The 15,657-nt window shown below is 54.2% G+C and overlaps 7 protein-coding genes across 7 annotated transcripts; 3 read left to right on the top strand and 4 right to left on the bottom strand.

The window, feature by feature from the left end:
- Nucleotides 1-453: 453 nt before the first annotated feature.
- BU26DRAFT_590319 (uncharacterized protein) lies at nucleotides 454-1,308 on the top strand (the record flags this gene model as incomplete). Its single annotated transcript, XM_033834762.1, has 1 exon — nucleotides 454-1,308. One exon carries the CDS (start codon nucleotides 454-456, stop codon nucleotides 1,306-1,308), a length of 855 nt encoding a protein of 284 aa, XP_033686987.1.
- Nucleotides 1,309-1,667: 359 nt separating this feature from the next.
- On the bottom strand, nucleotides 1,668-3,693 carry BU26DRAFT_516700 (uncharacterized protein). Its single transcript, XM_033828392.1, has 3 exons — nucleotides 3,273-3,693; nucleotides 2,436-3,222; nucleotides 1,668-2,335 (listed from the first exon to the last, which is right to left on the bottom strand). The coding sequence occupies exons 1-3, from the start codon at nucleotides 3,655-3,657 to the stop codon at nucleotides 1,930-1,932; spliced, it is 1,578 nt and encodes a 525-aa protein (XP_033686986.1). The 5' UTR covers nucleotides 3,658-3,693; the 3' UTR covers nucleotides 1,668-1,929.
- A 142-nt stretch (nucleotides 3,694-3,835) lies between these two features.
- BU26DRAFT_538835 (alpha/beta-hydrolase) lies at nucleotides 3,836-5,307 on the top strand. The gene is made up of 3 exons (XM_033831476.1): nucleotides 3,836-4,039; nucleotides 4,098-4,373; nucleotides 4,425-5,307. Exons 1-3 carry the CDS (start codon nucleotides 3,985-3,987, stop codon nucleotides 5,177-5,179), a joined length of 1,086 nt encoding a protein of 361 aa, XP_033686985.1. The 5' UTR covers nucleotides 3,836-3,984; the 3' UTR covers nucleotides 5,180-5,307.
- Nucleotides 5,308-5,497: 190 nt separating this feature from the next.
- Nucleotides 5,498-6,814, bottom strand: BU26DRAFT_516697 (uncharacterized protein). Its single transcript, XM_033828391.1, has 2 exons — nucleotides 6,740-6,814; nucleotides 5,498-6,626 (listed from the first exon to the last, which is right to left on the bottom strand). Exon 2 carries the CDS (start codon nucleotides 6,587-6,589, stop codon nucleotides 5,924-5,926), a length of 666 nt encoding a protein of 221 aa, XP_033686984.1. The 5' UTR covers nucleotides 6,590-6,626; nucleotides 6,740-6,814; the 3' UTR covers nucleotides 5,498-5,923.
- Nucleotides 6,815-9,142: 2,328 nt separating this feature from the next.
- BU26DRAFT_421636 (alpha/beta-hydrolase) lies at nucleotides 9,143-10,195 on the bottom strand (the record flags this gene model as incomplete). Its single annotated transcript, XM_033823417.1, has 2 exons — nucleotides 9,143-9,261; nucleotides 9,316-10,195. The coding sequence occupies 2 exons, from the start codon at nucleotides 10,193-10,195 to the stop codon at nucleotides 9,143-9,145; spliced, it is 999 nt and encodes a 332-aa protein (XP_033686983.1).
- A 2,065-nt stretch (nucleotides 10,196-12,260) lies between these two features.
- Nucleotides 12,261-13,829, bottom strand: BU26DRAFT_516695 (uncharacterized protein). The gene has a single exon (XM_033828390.1). It carries the CDS (start codon nucleotides 13,775-13,777, stop codon nucleotides 12,464-12,466), a length of 1,314 nt encoding a protein of 437 aa, XP_033686982.1. The 5' UTR covers nucleotides 13,778-13,829; the 3' UTR covers nucleotides 12,261-12,463.
- A 530-nt stretch (nucleotides 13,830-14,359) lies between these two features.
- BU26DRAFT_516694 (uncharacterized protein) lies at nucleotides 14,360-14,928 on the top strand. The gene has a single exon (XM_033828389.1). The coding sequence runs from the start codon at nucleotides 14,426-14,428 to the stop codon at nucleotides 14,897-14,899; it is 474 nt and encodes a 157-aa protein (XP_033686981.1). The 5' UTR covers nucleotides 14,360-14,425; the 3' UTR covers nucleotides 14,900-14,928.
- Nucleotides 14,929-15,657: the final 729 nt, after the last annotated feature.

The following is a 15,657-nucleotide window of genomic DNA, read 5'->3' as shown; positions in this document are numbered from 1 at the left end:
CGCCTTTTAAGTCCTTTTATGCGTAGGCGTAGTCAGCATAACCTCTATGGGTTGGTGACTCAAAACGAGAAAAGCCAATCAATCAGTCACACTCCCCAAGAGTGGAAACCACCCGGTCTAAAACTCTCAACGGGAAGACTCTATGGGCGCTGACTTCGATTTCATCCTCCAACACAGCCAGCACCGAAACCCCGGAGGAGAAATTCTCAACTTATCACGCCGTTTAAAAAGGAATTACGTTGGTGGCATGGCACCAGAAGCCACCCCAAACTGAACCGATGCTGTGCGCGTCCCCCTTCTTTCAAACCTAGTGTTCAAGTTCAGCATGGCCTGTCCTTTACCCAGCAGGACACACGCTCCGGAATTCCAGAACTGAAGACGTTGTGTCTCCGGGCCGGGCTTTAATCCAAGACCTCGCGCATTCGATACACGCTTGGAGCTACGCGATGCTCCATGAAAAATAGCTCGCGCGACCTCGAAAAGGCGATACCGACACCCCGCATGCTGTGTCCCCTTCCCCTTTTCTCGCTCAAAAACTCCAGGTCAAGCCTTCATGTCGACGAAAACGTGGCCTCCCACCCCGACCTACACGGCAGACCCAAACTCCGTGCGATACTCACGCATGCTGCTCTCTGTTCCGGATCGAGCCGAACCGAAGTCGACACCAAAACAGCGAAAGAAGTAAGGATGCATAACTTGCAGTCGGTCCGCCATCCACACCAACACTTACCAGCGCAGCGCCTCACCGTCCAGCCAAAAAAAGACCTTTCAGAACAATACCATGCCGGACGCGGAGTCAACCCCCTCTTACAAAATCCAACGGGAGCACGACGATGTCCCAGCGCGCAGTTTGCAAACCTACCGTCAACCATGACATGGTCGGAGGCCGTCTCTGCACGCCTTGCGCAGAAACGACATTCAATGTGCCGTCGGCGTGCGTTCTCAAAGAGCACGCAATCGTGGTTATGTCTGCGGTGCGTCCTGGAGCTTTCTTCAACACCCCCAAACAGAAGTCCCCGCAGGACCAAAAGCAGGAACTCGACGGGGCATGCGGCTCCGACCGAGCTGAAAGCCAGAGCCCCAGCTCAAGGCCAAGAACCAAAAAATGACGAGACACGACATGTGCGATCCCGTTGTGGAGCTCAAAAAGGCCGAGGTCAGACTGGCGATGAGACCGAAAATGCCAACAGAGCATACCCACGGCAGGAGAGAAGTGTGCCCCTCGAGCGCTGCGAGGACGAGAGATCTCCAAGCAACTCGGCATCAGGACCTAGTTACCGCCAGCTTCGCGGATTTTTGGCTCCATGAACCGTTCGTTCTCGTTCCTGCCAATGTTAGTCTAATGGTGCGGTGCTGAGTAATCGGTAATCGGGTATGATGCAAAGAGTGTTGGACGGCTATGAGAGAGCTTGGTCGCCAGCCGACACGATATGTTCAATAAGTTCCACATGAATTTGATGAATGTTGGACGTGGTTGTGGGCTACGCGTTGAGGTGTTGGGTGTTCAGGATCGGGACGTGCGAGGGCGGTGGAGAGATTGAGAAGTCAAACGGGCAAAGCTGAGAGCGAAGTCACGACTTGACGAGGGGAGGACGACAGAAGAGACGTTGATGATGGTGACCATCCTCAGATTTTCTTAACCATATTGGTGACAGTATCTCTACTTCCAGATAAACACCCGCCTCTTGATTGATGTCGACTATTCCCACCACCCACGTGACAAGGCGCCAACCTTGGAACCTTGGAACCTTTTGGAAACGCCGACTATTATAGACAGGACATGCTCGTAAAAGAATAGCATATCAATACCTTTTGGCGATACTCCAAAATAAAAATGGTACATGATACTCACAACAAAAAAAAATTTCATCACGACAAACCGAAATTAGGGCGCGGCCGGGTCGCCGCAGCTTGCATCTACAAATGCGGCTAGCGGCCTTCTTTGATTCTGACGGTGTCTCTGAAGGCCGGGAAGGTGGATCCGAACGAGGGCCCCAGGCTCCAATTGCTGAGATTTCGTAGATGGGTTTCGAACGCAGGGTTGATGAGCCATTGATCATCGTCCTTCGCGCTGAGGCCGCCGGGCGTACTCGCGCTAGGTTGGGGCGTGGGTGGTCCTGGAGGAGACCCCGCATTCACGGCGGTGGAGAAAGGGCTCGACGCGGGAACGGAGGATGTAGTCGACAGGCTCGAAGGGTGGACCTTAGAGGCTGGAAGGAGACAGTCGCGGGCTTCGTAGGGCCAGTTCAAAGACACAGTTGTTGTGAAAGGAATGAAGAAGGTGTCGAAAGAAGTGAAGGGCTGGGTTGCGATCAAGCGATCGCGTAGACGTGGCCTAGTCTGATTAGTAATATCCCTTTTTAGACATGACGCATAGCCCCAAATCGGAGATGGCGGATGTACAGATCGGGAATTGCTCGATGGGGAGCACTCACCATGGGAGATGATCAAACCAAAGCGGATGAGGGACGAACAGCTGCGATGCGCGCGGCGTGACCCATTCAGGCAGTCTGTCATAATTCTCCCTCGTAGGCTCGATCTGCCAGCGCATAATAAGGAACATGACGTAGACAATGGCGACCTGCTCTGGGAGTCCACAAATGTCCGGAAATGTGCGCAGGATGTCTGTGAAGAGCTTTGACAAGGGATGTGCTTCATCGCGGCGCTCCGGGTGCACAATGGACGTGAAATTGGGGTACAGCGGACCGACGAGGACCTTTGTGGGCACGCCTTCCTGGGCCCGGGCCTGCCGCTCTGCCAGGAAGTCCAGCAGAATGGCATCGAGTGGACAGGTGCTTGCGATGTTGCGTGGCAGCGCGGTGTACGGGACCATGACGGGCGCATGCTGCCCTATGCCATTCGTGCTGATGGTCGGCGGCTGTTTGGGCGGAGGCAGGTTCGGATCCACGGGCCTTCGCTGTCCATTGTCCGCCAGGATGAAGTCAACGCCTAGCCTCTCGTCGAAGGGCATCTCGGGAGGCATGGGAGGGGGTTCGTGCGGGTACTGCGAGGCCTCGCGGGCCCATTGTCGCACATGGCCGCCAGGGGCTTCGGGGAAGAGCCACTGTCGCTCTGCCGTGCCTGGGGAATGGATGCCATTGCGAGGAGAGGCGGCTATCTCGCCGAGGGTGGAGTGGAAGGTGCGCGGGTCGGGAGGGTGCAACGGGGGGTGCTGCGGTAGGGGAACGGCAAGAGGGGAGCGCTCAGCGGCTGCTGCCAGTTCTGGATGCGTGAGCTCAATCGCCCCTATCTCTCTTATCAGTGCTACCTACCGTTCAGCCCTCCGGGGGCGCGCAGGATGGGCTGGATAATGGACAGGACGCTCTCCAGCCGCTTCCGGATATCGGCATTCTCGGCCTGGATGGCGCTCTTCTCGCGGACGACAAGCTCCAGGTCGCGGTAGGGCTGCTGGCTCTCGAGCTCGTGGATGCGGCGGTTGAGGGTGTCGATCTGGCTCCGGGTGCGCTCGCGGATGGCGCGCTGGGCCTCGCGGTCGTTGGCGCGCTTGCGGGCGAGCTGCTCGGGCGTGAGGTTCGCGACGCCGCGCGACGACGTGCCGGTGCGGCGCTTTTTGGCGGCGGGCTGCGGGCCTGCAGTCGAGTCGGCGCCCTCGTCGGCGCCCTCGTCGCCGTTGGTGGAGGAGTCTGGGCCGGCCATGGTGTCTGACCCCGAGCGTAGGGCTCCGGCTGCGGGCTCCTGGGGTTATGGAGAGCAGGACTCAGGCCGCGCATACAAGCATGCCGCGGCGAGTCATGCGCCACCGCCGCCCCGGCTCGCTTACGTGACGGTGCGGGGACGGCGCGCTGAGCTCCCCTCGCGCTGCCATGGATGGAACCTCGGATATGGAATTCCAGGCCGACGACACGGAGCCGCGCCGCATGCTGCTGACTAGTAGTAGTGCTCGCGAGGCCGGGAGACGGAGGTAGGTCGCTCTCCTGTTGCTGATCTCTCCGATTGTTCTACCACATCCGATCTTGCAACACCATGGCGGACCACAATGTCAGCAAGCTCGCCATCGCGTCGACCACCTTGAAAGCGAGTCCGTCGCCGCGCGTCCCCTCTCATCGCCTGTAAACATGGACTGACAACACCCGCAGTGCTCGCAGCATCAGCCAGGCTATGGGTGTCCCCATTCAAGGGCCAGAAGGGCGCCCACAACTACTTCAAGGATGTCATCTTCGCCATGATGCGCACCCAGCTGGGCGGCCTTGACCTCGCCGCGGACCGCTACATGAACGTCATGACGACGCCGGCATACCTCAAGTTTGCAAAGGACAGCGGGTTTGCCCCCGAGAGCATCACGCTTCCGAGCGGGGCATTGGCCCACTGGATCGGGAACAAGACGGCGAAGAAGGTTATCCTCTACTTCCACGGTACGTTGCGCTACGGCTGTACAAGAATAGAGCTAACAGTGGGCGACAAAGGCGGCGGATACGTCACGCCGTGCACGCCGGGCCATTTCCAGTACCTGAAGGCCATGAAAGACGACCGCAATGCTCAAGGATCCGACGTCGCCGTCCTCGTTCTCGCGTACGATCTCGCTCCCGAGCACCCGTATCCCACACAGCTGAGGCAATCCATTGAGTGTCTGCGACATCTGGTCGAGACCGAAAGGCGCAGTCCGGCAGACATCTCGCTCGGTGGAGACTCAGCCGGAGGAAATCTCGCCATCGGTGTCCTCTCTCACCTCGCCCATCCCCACCCAGACATCCCCGCGCTTACACTACCCGGAAAACTCCACGCCGCTCTCCTCATCTCGCCCTGGTGCTCCTTCAACACGCACACTCCGTCTTACGAAACAAACGCGGAGAGGGACTGCTTCGACGCGCGGCCCCTCCAACGCTGGTCCACCGCTTTCCTCGGTAGCGATTCGCCCTTCGCAGGCGACTTTTACAACGAGCCTGTTACTGCACCCGCTTCATGGTGGGAAGGGACTGCAGATGTAATTGAAGAGGTGCTCATCTGGGCCGGCGGCAACGAGATCCTGCTCGATGGAATTGAAGAGTTCTCGAAGAGGTTTACAAAGGGCTTTGGCGGCAAGGGTGGACGGGTAAATACCGCCATCACGGCAAAGGCAGCGCATATCGAGATGATCCTCGAGCTGCTGCTTGGCTACAAGGGGGACAGCGGAACGGGAAGCGCAGAGGTGGTCAACGGTTGGGTGAAGGCGAAGCTATAAGAGGTGAGGGCATAGTAGGAAGCCCTGTCTCCCTAAAGCATGTATATTTATCCCGTTTCCGTTCTGTCGTCCCGCACCAGTCCATGTGATGATGAGCATCTCCGCGTCACGACCATCATTAGCATCTTCGCCACATTGTTCACGAGGTCCCCTCGCTCCCCATTCAGAGCTCCAAGCAAGACTTTGGACAACCAGATCGCCTGATGCCCAGACCCGAGATATCATCCGCCCAGACCCGAGGCAACGCACATCGCACAGGTTTTGTGAACTTTTGGTAGCACAATCATTGTTAGAAGTCCTTGACCGTTTTAGAGAAGCCCAGACTCGGAACACATTGCTCCTTTGCACATCGGTTTTAATCCGCTTGTTAGAGCACTGAGGACGGCGGTGCGCTCCTCTAGCTAGCCCGAGGACAGATATTTATGCCGTGGACACCGAACACCGAACTAGGCGCACACATCGCTCCGACGATGTCGATCTTCTAGTCACTCCCACGAGCGGTACATTCCACCTTCCATGCAATCTCGAAGATCTGGTTCAGAACACGGCAGGCGTTCTCCGGCTCATGGATTTCGTCTAGATACTTTTAGAGCAGTCTCAGCCGCGGAGACATGCCGACAGTGTATATGTTTTTAGACAGCGGGAGCAGTCCGTGAGCATTTGAATCGATGTCTGGCTCTTGCATTTTAGTCCTCCTTTGTGAGCGTTGGGGAAGAGTAGAGCAGAGCAGCTCCTGGCCTGATATCAAGAGGAGCTACTTATAGCGCGACTTAGGCAGAGCAGAGAAGCCGACACGGACGAATAAGAGCGGTGCCGCGGCCTTTTCGGTGTTGCCATCCACCATTTCTTCGAGTCTTTCCATTCCATTCGACCTCGAGAATCGCTTTTGAGAGGAGGGCAGGCGATCCTAACATGAATCCCGACTCTTGGCAATCTTTTTGGAAGAGCGCCAGCTGCCCGGCTCGCAAGGTCATCGTCCATGAGTTCGTCCCTTTTAGGCTCCAGACCACTCCGGAAGCATCGTACGTGTCGCAGGATCGTTTTAGTTCTCGTGCTTTGGAGCGGTGGGGGTAGTGAGTCTCGAAGGGAGGTAGAGAGGTGGTATTTATATAGGAACGGAGGGGGGGTGCCCGAGATGGGGAAGTTCGATGCGTATCTTGAACCGGCACTGAAAAGTAAAGGAGATGGGACAAAGAAGAGAAGAACAAGGTCCGCATGAAGAATTTGTGATGGTCGTTCTAGCACCGCCCGCGCACGCACGTGATTCGTATCAAGCTGAGCTTTTAATTCCGGACCAGACGCGCGTCGGGGGCGCATCGCACAGATATCCTCGAATTTTAGTTTCTTCGACAGCGGAGTGTCCGAGTAAGCAGAAGAGCCTTTTCTTCCGCTAAAGGCTGCGAGAACCATGACCTACAGCGTAACGGCTCTTCTTGAAAAGCGCCCGCTGTCGCCGCATTATTCAGCTTTCCTCTACGATGTCGTGGGGAGAAAGACAGGGGCGAGCCATCGTAACGCGGAGTGGCTGCTTTTGGTTCTCCGGGACTGATTTTCACGTACCGTATGGTGTTTTGGACAGGTCCCAAAGCCTAGGAACATGACTTGCACCGGTTGCAATTTTAGTCCACGTCTTCGTGGTGAGGAGGAGAGTGGTGGTCTGTTGCGCGGGAAGGAGGAGAGGTATTTATGCATGCAAGTAGCAGCCCAAGGAACGGACATGGATCCTCTCTGGGTTCGCTTTGGTGGTTGACGTTTTGATGACTGGTTCGGTAGTCGTATGCTAGGAGAAGAACTCGGAAGTCCCCGATGGCAGTGCGCAGTGTCCTTTTCTAGCTCCGCGGACGCCTTTCCCTTTGTCATCGGCTTCCGACGGAGGCAACTCCGCAATCCGCGGACGTGTTGTGGTGGCCAAGGGCCTTTTCGCGTCGGTGACTCCTGGGCTCTGCGGCGGAGAAACAGGGTCATGAATAGGAGGCGTGGGCGTTTTCGTCAGACTTGTTTGGGGGAGGAACTCCAGCGGGCAGACATAGCCTGGCTTAAGAACGGACTATAGTTTTCGAAAACATGCAGTGTGCTGACTGGCAGTTGTAGAGATACACTCAGCAGAAGCGCATATACGTTGGAGGAATAGATGATTTAGTCCACGAATCCCACGTTTGTTGATTACAAAGAAGTAGTTTGAGATGTATCCGGGGCACGGCCAGCGGGCAGCAACCATGTGAAGGGGTAACCATGTATTGAAGTCTAAGGAACTATGAGCCTGGGGCCGAGGCTATATGCCGAGTTTGTGTGCCACGCATGTGGCAAGGCTTTGTCAGAAAGCGTTGGTCAGCTTGTCTCAGGCGCGGGAACGAGCAAAGCCCGGACTGGCCATTTATTTTTGAGCTTGTGGTTATTGGCTGCCAAGAACATTGATGATTTTAGAGAAGTAGGAAGCGCTAGGACAGACCTAGCCGGATTGAGCTTTTTAGTACTGCGGCTATACGCAGAGAGGACGGTGGTGGAGCGTGTAAGTCCGGGGTGGGTATTTATATCCTGAAAGCGAGGAGCCATGCTAGAAGCCACGTGACGCGGGATTCCAGTAATTCCTGTGCGTAGGTCCGACGGTTACTTGATGGAGGAGAAGGGCTTGGTAGATTTCTCGCAGGCCGCAAGCAGTCCGCACCCATCGATGCTAGCGACATGAACTTTTCGAACCAATTATTGTTGCAAAAGGAAATGGGGGATCTCCCAGTCATGCATATAATATTGGAACGTACTTGGCCCCCCAAGCATCGCTGACATTGTCTCGCGGTTTTTGGGCAAGCTCGGAGCCCAGCGGCGCATGTGTCGGAACCCCCCTGTTTTTGTTTAAAACTTTGCTGGAAGCGGATAAAGATAAGTGCGTAGGAAGTGAAGGCGAGAGAGGAAAGCATTTATATCTAGGTACGGTCCGAGCGGGGAGCCACATGGTAGAGGTCGTTGGTTCTTTGGGTGGCTCGGGGGGCCATTTCAGGGCGACCACATTCGGACTCCGCGACCATACCACTGAAGTTCTCCGTCTTGAATCCCCCTGCATCTTGTTCGTGGAAGGGCAAAATTGTCCACTCCGGTCGCTCCGCATATCCGCGCATTCCCGTGCGGGGGCGAAAACCATACATGTGCGCCTTCAGGCTTTGGTTCAGTGTTGAATTGAGGGCAAAAGGAACGAGAATATTACAGCATCCTAGCGCCTTTGTTTTGGAGTCGTCAGGACATCATTCCTTCGGAGTCTGAGTTTTAGAGTGGCTTGCAGCACAAAACATAACACTTCTCGCCGCTTTTAGTCCGCGGATGGTGGAAGAGGGCGTAGAGGTGCGTCGGCCTGGAGGGAGGACCGAAGCGGTTTATATATCTAGTAGGAGAATTAGCGTAGTGGCGCTCAGGCCCCGGTTCCATAGATTAGGCACAAGGATGGTGTGTGGTGAGGTGACGCCCTCGATCAGCATCGCTCCAGCGGTGACGTAATTACATCTGTCCCCGGCACGGAAGCGCATAGATCTTGACTTGAGCCCTTTTCTTCAGCAGCAAAAGCAAACTCCAAGCTATGAGAGTCTGGTGAAGAATCTTCTCAAACGAAGCAACACGCACACAGGTAAGAGCTTTTCAAGACTGAAGGTGACAGGCATGGAGCTTTTTTTTTAACTCTTTTAGTTTCCGTTTGAGAACGGAAATTAGAAAATGTGTAGAAGATAGAGGGACAGGGAGGAAGTATTTATATGAATGCGAGAGAACAACAAAAGCGGGAAGTAGGAAAGCGGGCTAAGTGGTGGATTCTCTGGGTAAGGAGGACGATGCTGATTGCGATGCTGCTGCTCACCATGGCACTGGAAATGTAGTATAGATGTTCCTGCAATAAAAGAGTTCAAAAATTTCTGGACCATCGTATGCCCACAAGCCGACCTATGACCACCTATCACAAGCAGGAGTCACCATTGTTTAGACCTACTGATCAACCAAAGTTACCTTATCGCTGAGGTACGTTAAATCCACACTCGGTATTCTGTCTCCGTTGCCAAAGAACCGCAAAGCTCGGTTGGCAGTCCAGGTCGGATTCTCATCGCCTACGCGTGTAACGTTAGCACTCACACAGCAGCCCATCCACTCCAGCGACTCACCAATCCAATGCCCAGCCTTAGGAATTACTTCGGCCACAAAATTCGAACTAACACCCCCCCAGCTCTCATTCAGCAGCGAAGCCGGCGCAAAACTAGCTTCGCCACCCAGCGCTAGCATCGGCATCGTCAACCTGTTCCCACCCTCAAATGCGCCCTGGAAGTACCTCTCATCGTCCCAAGCTGTACCGAAATAGCTCAGCCCGGCTCTCAAGAACCCAGGCTTGGAGATTTCATTCGTATAGCGCTGGAGATGATCTACCGAAACTGCCGCTGTGCCGGAGTAGGATGCGTGGAAGAAGTACCAACTCAGCATCTGCTTTTCGCGGCCTGAGATGAAAAATTCGGCTGCATCAGGTACGCCAAAGAAGGAGAGCTGCCAGTTCTGGTACAAATCAGGGCTCGTCACTTCCGTGGGGTAGCCATAGCCCGGGAGCGCATACTCGGCGAGGATGAACCGGCTTACAACCTCAGGGTGCTCGATGGCCAGCGAGGTGGCGAGGCCTACGCCTTTGTCGTGCGCGAAAATATACGTCTGGTTGATGCGCAGAAAGTCGAGGATGCCTTTGAGGTCTGCACCAGCCGCTGCTGCGGTATAGTTAGCAGTGCTGGATAGTGAAGAGTCGCCCATGCCGCGGATGTCAGGGGCAATGACAGTGTAATTTTGGGCGAGGATGGGGCCGATAGTGTGCCATGTAAGAGAGTGCTGAGGGAAGCCGTGGACGAGGAGAATGGGTGGGCCGGAGCCATGGTATCGGAGGTGGATGGAGACGTCGTCCAGCTTGATCCGTTGATGATCCCAGTCGTCGAAGTTGGAGAGCTCGCCAGCACAGAGGTGGAGGATAATGGAGGAAAGGAAACACAGTAGTAGAAAGAGTTCCATGGCGATGGATATTCGATGCCTGTTGGACAATTGCTGAGTGGCTCATGTGGACACAGTTGGACTTTTATATCGATCGAAAGACCAATGCCAGGACTTGAATAATGAAGCCAAGCATTCTGCAGTGCGGAACCTGGCCCGCTATCACACATATAGGTACTTTGTGCTTACGGCGTATACAGGACAGCGTCGTGTGACCGGCCTGGCATCTTCGAAGCGGACGAACCGAGGTGTGATAGCGGTAGCTAGGGCTATCAGCCGCGTAGTAAGTCGCCAAGACCCGGAAGTCAGCTTGATTTATTTCCCAAACAGGACCAGGGGCGCTTGACTAGTGCCCTTTGGATCAACTGGAATGATCATCTCGGTCGCACGCGAAAGCGAAGGGTCGCAGTGATTGAGTTGTAGAAGCGGCCTTCGTTGAGTCGAGATCGCCTGGATAACATTAACAGTCAACAGTGATGCAGATTGGAAACTACTATGTCGCGCGAGAGATGGGACTTCGCCGCAGGAATAGGACAGAAGCATTTGTAATGCCGGAGAGATCTACAGACCTCAGAGCAGAATGCGCGACAAACAAGGTGCCGAAAGGGCGAGGCAGTTACAAAGCGGTGAAGCAGATGAGTAAAGTAATCAGAGGCGTCCCATGCTTGTTGTTTTTGAAGCATAGAAAGAGGAGGGATCGGACGAAGACGGCCGCTTGACCGTGGCCAAATTTGGCGCTAACTCGAAAGGGTCATCACGTGATATTGGAGCTTCTTTTCTCGCCGCCTTGTTAAACCGGGCTTGGAGAGGCATAGCTTCTGTCATGATAGTTTCGCTTATCACTGAGCGGGAGAGAGGGTGAAGAAACAGCCTCCGCCGCACCTCCCTCATGAACAACAGCTTCGAATCACCCAGTTTTTTTTTCCGATTCCGTAGCAGCCGACCTAGAGTCTTGCAATCATCACACCTGTACACAGCCTCCAACAGGGGCGCTCTTGTCTCATTAGCCAGCTCCATGCGCACCATCATGATGCCGGAGGTGGACGCTAGAGTCGGGGAGAGGCACACTTGAAAGAGTCCCATTCTTGTCTTCGTGGAGGGTCGAGTAGCAGGGCATATTTGTTGTAGTCATAGTATTATGAAGCTCGCGAGGAGTCTACCCTATGAATGACGCTTTCATCGACTTTTGTGATTCGAGGAAATGGCGAAGTGTGAAGTGAGAAAGGAGGAACAGGGGAGAAGCTCTTATATGCAAAGAGACTGTGAGCCAAGCACGTAGGGAGCAAGAGGCATTGAACTGTGCTGACCGTGCTGTTCCGGTGCCCATGCCCACATCCACATCGCTCATCAAAGCCGTTTCCTCACGAGAAGTCTTCGCGCAAGAAGACATAGACCTGCCTGTAAATCCCGCGAAAGCGCTCACCCCGCCCATGAGAGGAGTTCCCCACTCCTTGGATTCAAGACACCGTACCTCTGGACCAAGATTTTCCCTATGGGACGTCCAAGGTACTCATTCTTTTGGTTTCCAGCTGCTTTGCGTCCAACAGCAAGAGCAGCGCAGACATCTATGTCTTCCTCAGATTTTAGCTCAGCGTGCCAACGAAAATATGTTGACCCGGCGGCGAGATTTTCGAACCAGCCAGAGTCGCAGCATGGGCTTGCGTCCAATTTCTTTTAGTGCTTCAAATTCGCAGATGTGGAGCGTAGTGTGAGCGAGGACTCGGGTAGAGAAGAAGTTATTTTATACTCCGGAGGGGGCGGTGGACAGAAGAAAATCCTGGGAGATACATACGAAGTCGCCTTTCTGTGTGCCGTTAGCTGAACCATCAGCTATAGACCTTGACGCTCACCATTACGCCCCATGGAAGGATTATATCACTATCCATGCGCATTGCCGCTTGCGTGGTTATTCGCCGAAGAAACCCTCCCCATGCCCCAGTCTGATCATGTCTTTTAGTCCGTCCACTGCCTTACTGAGGGGCAGGTGCGTGATCTTCAGAAAAGGGAGCAAAACAGTACTTATACTTTAAAAGGGGACAGGAACAGTAGGGAGAAGAGGATTAGGGCGAAATCGCGGTAGTTTGTACTACTCATTACCACCGTTTGCTCCCCAAATACATATCATATAGCCTATGCTACTCGCAGACATTCCCTTCCTATTGTAGAGATCGCGACTACTCGTTCCAGGAACCCGGGTTCCTATCCGCAAGTCTCGCACACTCAGTCATTCAAAGCGGGTATTAATCATATAAGATCCTTTTACACCAGCCTTTACCCTCACCGCTATCTTCACTCATTCTTCCCACCCCACCAATGCCACTCATACGCCTCTCTCAAGCCGGCTCTCTTGTCCATCAAGCCCTTTCGCACTTGCCCTTCAATCAATTGCAAGTAGTGCCCCGGAGCTTCGTCAAATCTTGTTCCTGAATATTTTCCGAAGTCGAACACGTAGTCCTTCGGGTGTTTCGGATCGCGCGTGCGAGGTCTATCATTCCTGACGGGCAGACTTGAGCGGGAAAGGGGATTACTCATCGGTACATTCGGGATTGAGGCGGCTGACAAGTGATTGGCGTTGTTTCGGGTCGACTTTGCAATATATTGCGGGCAGTAATACTCGAATGCTGATCGTAAATCGCCACCGCGACGGTTGAGCAGAGCTGGCTGCCCGCCTATCATTTTAAGGTAGTTGACGTCGGATAGGACGTCGCTGAAAGGTGTTCCCTTGTACTGGCCGAAATTGAAGCGGTAATGTTTTCCTGGGGTATCCTCGCTCTCTGCGTTCTGATCCTCGTCTTGATCTGCATCCACTTCCATTCTGTCCTTGTATTCCTCGTCCTTATCCATCTCGTCCTCTCCACCGTCCTCCACTTCATCGTTCAGGTGGATGAAGCCGTCAGACTGGAATTGCATAGGCGAGAACTGGGGTAAAGACTGTTCTGTGACGCCCGCAATTCTGGGATTGATAGGAGTGAATTCTCGCGGCGGGGAAAGTATCCGTGCTTCATTGGCACTTCCCCGATTGGTGTCATTGCGAGCCGATTCGAATTTGCCATCGATGCCATAGCGCCCTAGGCCGCCGAGATGATAGGGCCTCGTCACAGGATACGGTGGTATCTGTCCTGTTCTAACTTCCGGCGCCTCCGGTTCATCCGCTGTCCCATCATACATGCGCAGGACGGGCTCGGAGCAGAAGACGACGTCTGTGGCAGACATGCCCGCCCTCGAGTTCCCCAGTGGCATAGCTCCCCGCTCAGATCCGGATATATTGTCCGTCGTATAATCGTTCCGTCCACCCCTCTTGGCCTTTCCGCGCCTCTTCCGTTGTACCAGCTCTGCGTAGCTCGCGACCACATTTGCACCAATAGGCTGCAATTGAGGCGGCTTATCCGAAGCGGTGCCATTTCGCTGGGCAGCTCGGGATGCTGCATGAGTCGGCCGAACATCTGAGAAGTCATCGAGGTTTGTCTGGCGGTATCGGGGTGGTGCCTGTTCTGCGGGCGGGGTGCGTTTCTTAGAGCGTTGTAGAGCGAGCCTCGGTCGCTTAGAGGCTTCGGGTGCGGCTCCGGCAGGATCCATCCCGCGTCGGCGACTTTTGGTCCTCATTGTGCTGCGACGAGATAACCGCCGCGGCGGCAGTGGGTGTGGAGGGTGAGTGTCAACAGGAGGATGAGCGTTGAGCGATGACATCGGACAAAGGCCGATCGGACAAGGGCCGCACGGACCAACGTCACGTCTGACTCGCGCCATCACACGAGGGTACGGGGTTCTCTAATCTAGCTCATCAGGCTTACAGAACACTTCAAAGCATGCTCTGCGGGATTGAACAGCTTGTAGGTAGTTCAAAATTCTTTCAACATGCAGACCCCCTCCAACTTATCTGATAAGCACTCGCTTAGCCGTTCCTCCGTAGCGAGTTTCTCGCCTTTTTTGACGCTGACCCTAGTCAAGCCTCGCAACAACCATCCTCCCCTTTCTTCCTCTTCGTCCCCATTGCGGCTATTTCAGAGTGTGATGAAATTGGTCCTTCGGTATGATGATACGCAAAGGCGTCCCGTAGCCCAAGCCAGTCGTCCAGTTCACCCTTGCACTTTAGCTCCTCAAGAACCAACTTCAAAGCCATGGGAGCAATGGTGGATTCTGGAATTCCCCCCAATGCCGAGATAAGAGCATCTCTAAAGCGGACCCAAACGTTAGAAGCCTCCCTAATTTCGGCACAAAGGCGATGCACCAGCCCATAGCACGGTATTCTTTATGAGTCCGCTAGATCACGATGTCACGATCCGATCACAGATACTAAAGAGGAAGCATAGGAACAACATTTGTACTGGTTCTCGACTGTCCGGCAGCTCTTCTCAAAGCCGTGAGCGACGTGTCTACGCAGTCTACATAAGGGACATGCCCCAAAGCATCGATTTCCCACGCAATACTCCCGCGTGGCATTGTTCCCTGAGCCTCCAGCATTACCACCACCGTCCGCTGCAGCGCATTCTCGCCGATATTCACATACTTCATCTACTTCCCGTTCGGCTTGACCTCAAACGTCTTCGAACCCTTCTGATGTCCGTCGCTGCCAGCCCCTTTGATTCCGAAATCACACTTAAGGGATTGCGTATGTCGCCCCCTTGGGCACGGCCGTATTACAACTATGATAAGTTTCCGTTACGATCTCGCAGAACAAAGGGCATGGCAGCGATAAGACCTTTTCCAGAAATAGACGCCCGATAATAGTACTAATGACGGCAGTGACTTTCGTTACGGTACCGACGGCGCGGAGCATCCCTTTTAGAGTCCATATACGTCTAGAATCGACTGTTGTTCATTGGCTCGAAGAAAGGAAGCCAGCAACATGTCTCCTTCGTAGGCTCGTTTTGAAAGCCTTGGTCCCTGCCAAATGCACTGAAGGTTGTTCGCACCCTTCGGTCTTTCATGTCGAGGTACCCGACAGCTTCTCGCACAGCGGTTCTAAGAGCCGGCCGACATGAATTGCCAGCTTTTTTCCCTCTTTAGTTTGGGACTATCACGGCACCACTCATGAATGATATTGTACGACAATTTGGAGTAAGATCACCTGAATATCCCAGACCTTGGCTTAAATTTCGGGTGGGTTTGGAACCAGGAGCTCAACATAACGGGTGAATTTTTTCAGCTTTCGGCACCAAGACGAGCGCACCATGCTGCCGAAAGAGATCTTACTTTAGTCGGTCGACAGCTTTATGAAAAGATTGAGGTTTGTGAGACTGCTCATTGGCTGTGGTGGATCATATATCTGGCGCTCTTGAGACAGCATCGGTGAGTGCGTATTCCCATTGATTACATAGCGCAGTAGCGCTCCCGCTTCCGGAACTCTCCTTCCATATCGTGAAGAGCTTCATTTTTTTTTGGTTTAGTATGTCGTAATCCGAGGACGTATAGGTTGGGACTAGCAGCCTTCTAGTCGAAGCACGACTCGCTTATGGACAGTTGGTGCGAAGTCTTTTGGATAA

Source organism: Trematosphaeria pertusa (assembly GCF_010094035.1).
Source record: "Trematosphaeria pertusa strain CBS 122368 unplaced genomic scaffold BU26scaffold_4, whole genome shotgun sequence".
Classification (NCBI taxonomy): domain Eukaryota; kingdom Fungi; phylum Ascomycota; class Dothideomycetes; order Pleosporales; family Trematosphaeriaceae; genus Trematosphaeria; species Trematosphaeria pertusa.
Note: the sequence above shows the minus strand (reverse complement) of the source record. Positions and strands in the feature narration are given on the sequence as shown.

Excerpts from the sequence above, each read along its gene's own strand:
- BU26DRAFT_516700 (XM_033828392.1), bottom strand. The coding sequence starts at position 3,657 with ATGGCCGGCCCAGACTCCTCCACCAACGGCGACGAGGGCGCCGACGAG. Across the intron at positions 3,223-3,272 it reads CGCCCCCGGAGGGCTGAACG|AACTGGCAGCAGCCGCTGAG; the intron begins GTAGGTAGCACT and ends TCACGCATCCAG. Across the intron at positions 2,336-2,435 it reads TGGTTTGATCATCTCCCATG|GCCACGTCTACGCGATCGCT; the intron begins GTGAGTGCTCCC and ends TAATCAGACTAG.
- BU26DRAFT_538835 (XM_033831476.1), top strand. The coding sequence starts at position 3,985 with ATGGCGGACCACAATGTCAGCAAGCTCGCCATCGCGTCGACCACCTTG. Across the intron at positions 4,040-4,097 it reads GTCGACCACCTTGAAAGCGA|TGCTCGCAGCATCAGCCAGG; the intron begins GTCCGTCGCCGC and ends CAACACCCGCAG. Across the intron at positions 4,374-4,424 it reads GGTTATCCTCTACTTCCACG|GCGGCGGATACGTCACGCCG; the intron begins GTACGTTGCGCT and ends TGGGCGACAAAG.
- BU26DRAFT_516697 (XM_033828391.1), bottom strand. The coding sequence starts at position 6,589 with ATGGTTCTCGCAGCCTTTAGCGGAAGAAAAGGCTCTTCTGCTTACTCG.
- BU26DRAFT_516695 (XM_033828390.1), bottom strand. The coding sequence starts at position 13,777 with ATGAGGACCAAAAGTCGCCGACGCGGGATGGATCCTGCCGGAGCCGCA.
- BU26DRAFT_516694 (XM_033828389.1), top strand. The coding sequence starts at position 14,426 with ATGAGTCCGCTAGATCACGATGTCACGATCCGATCACAGATACTAAAG.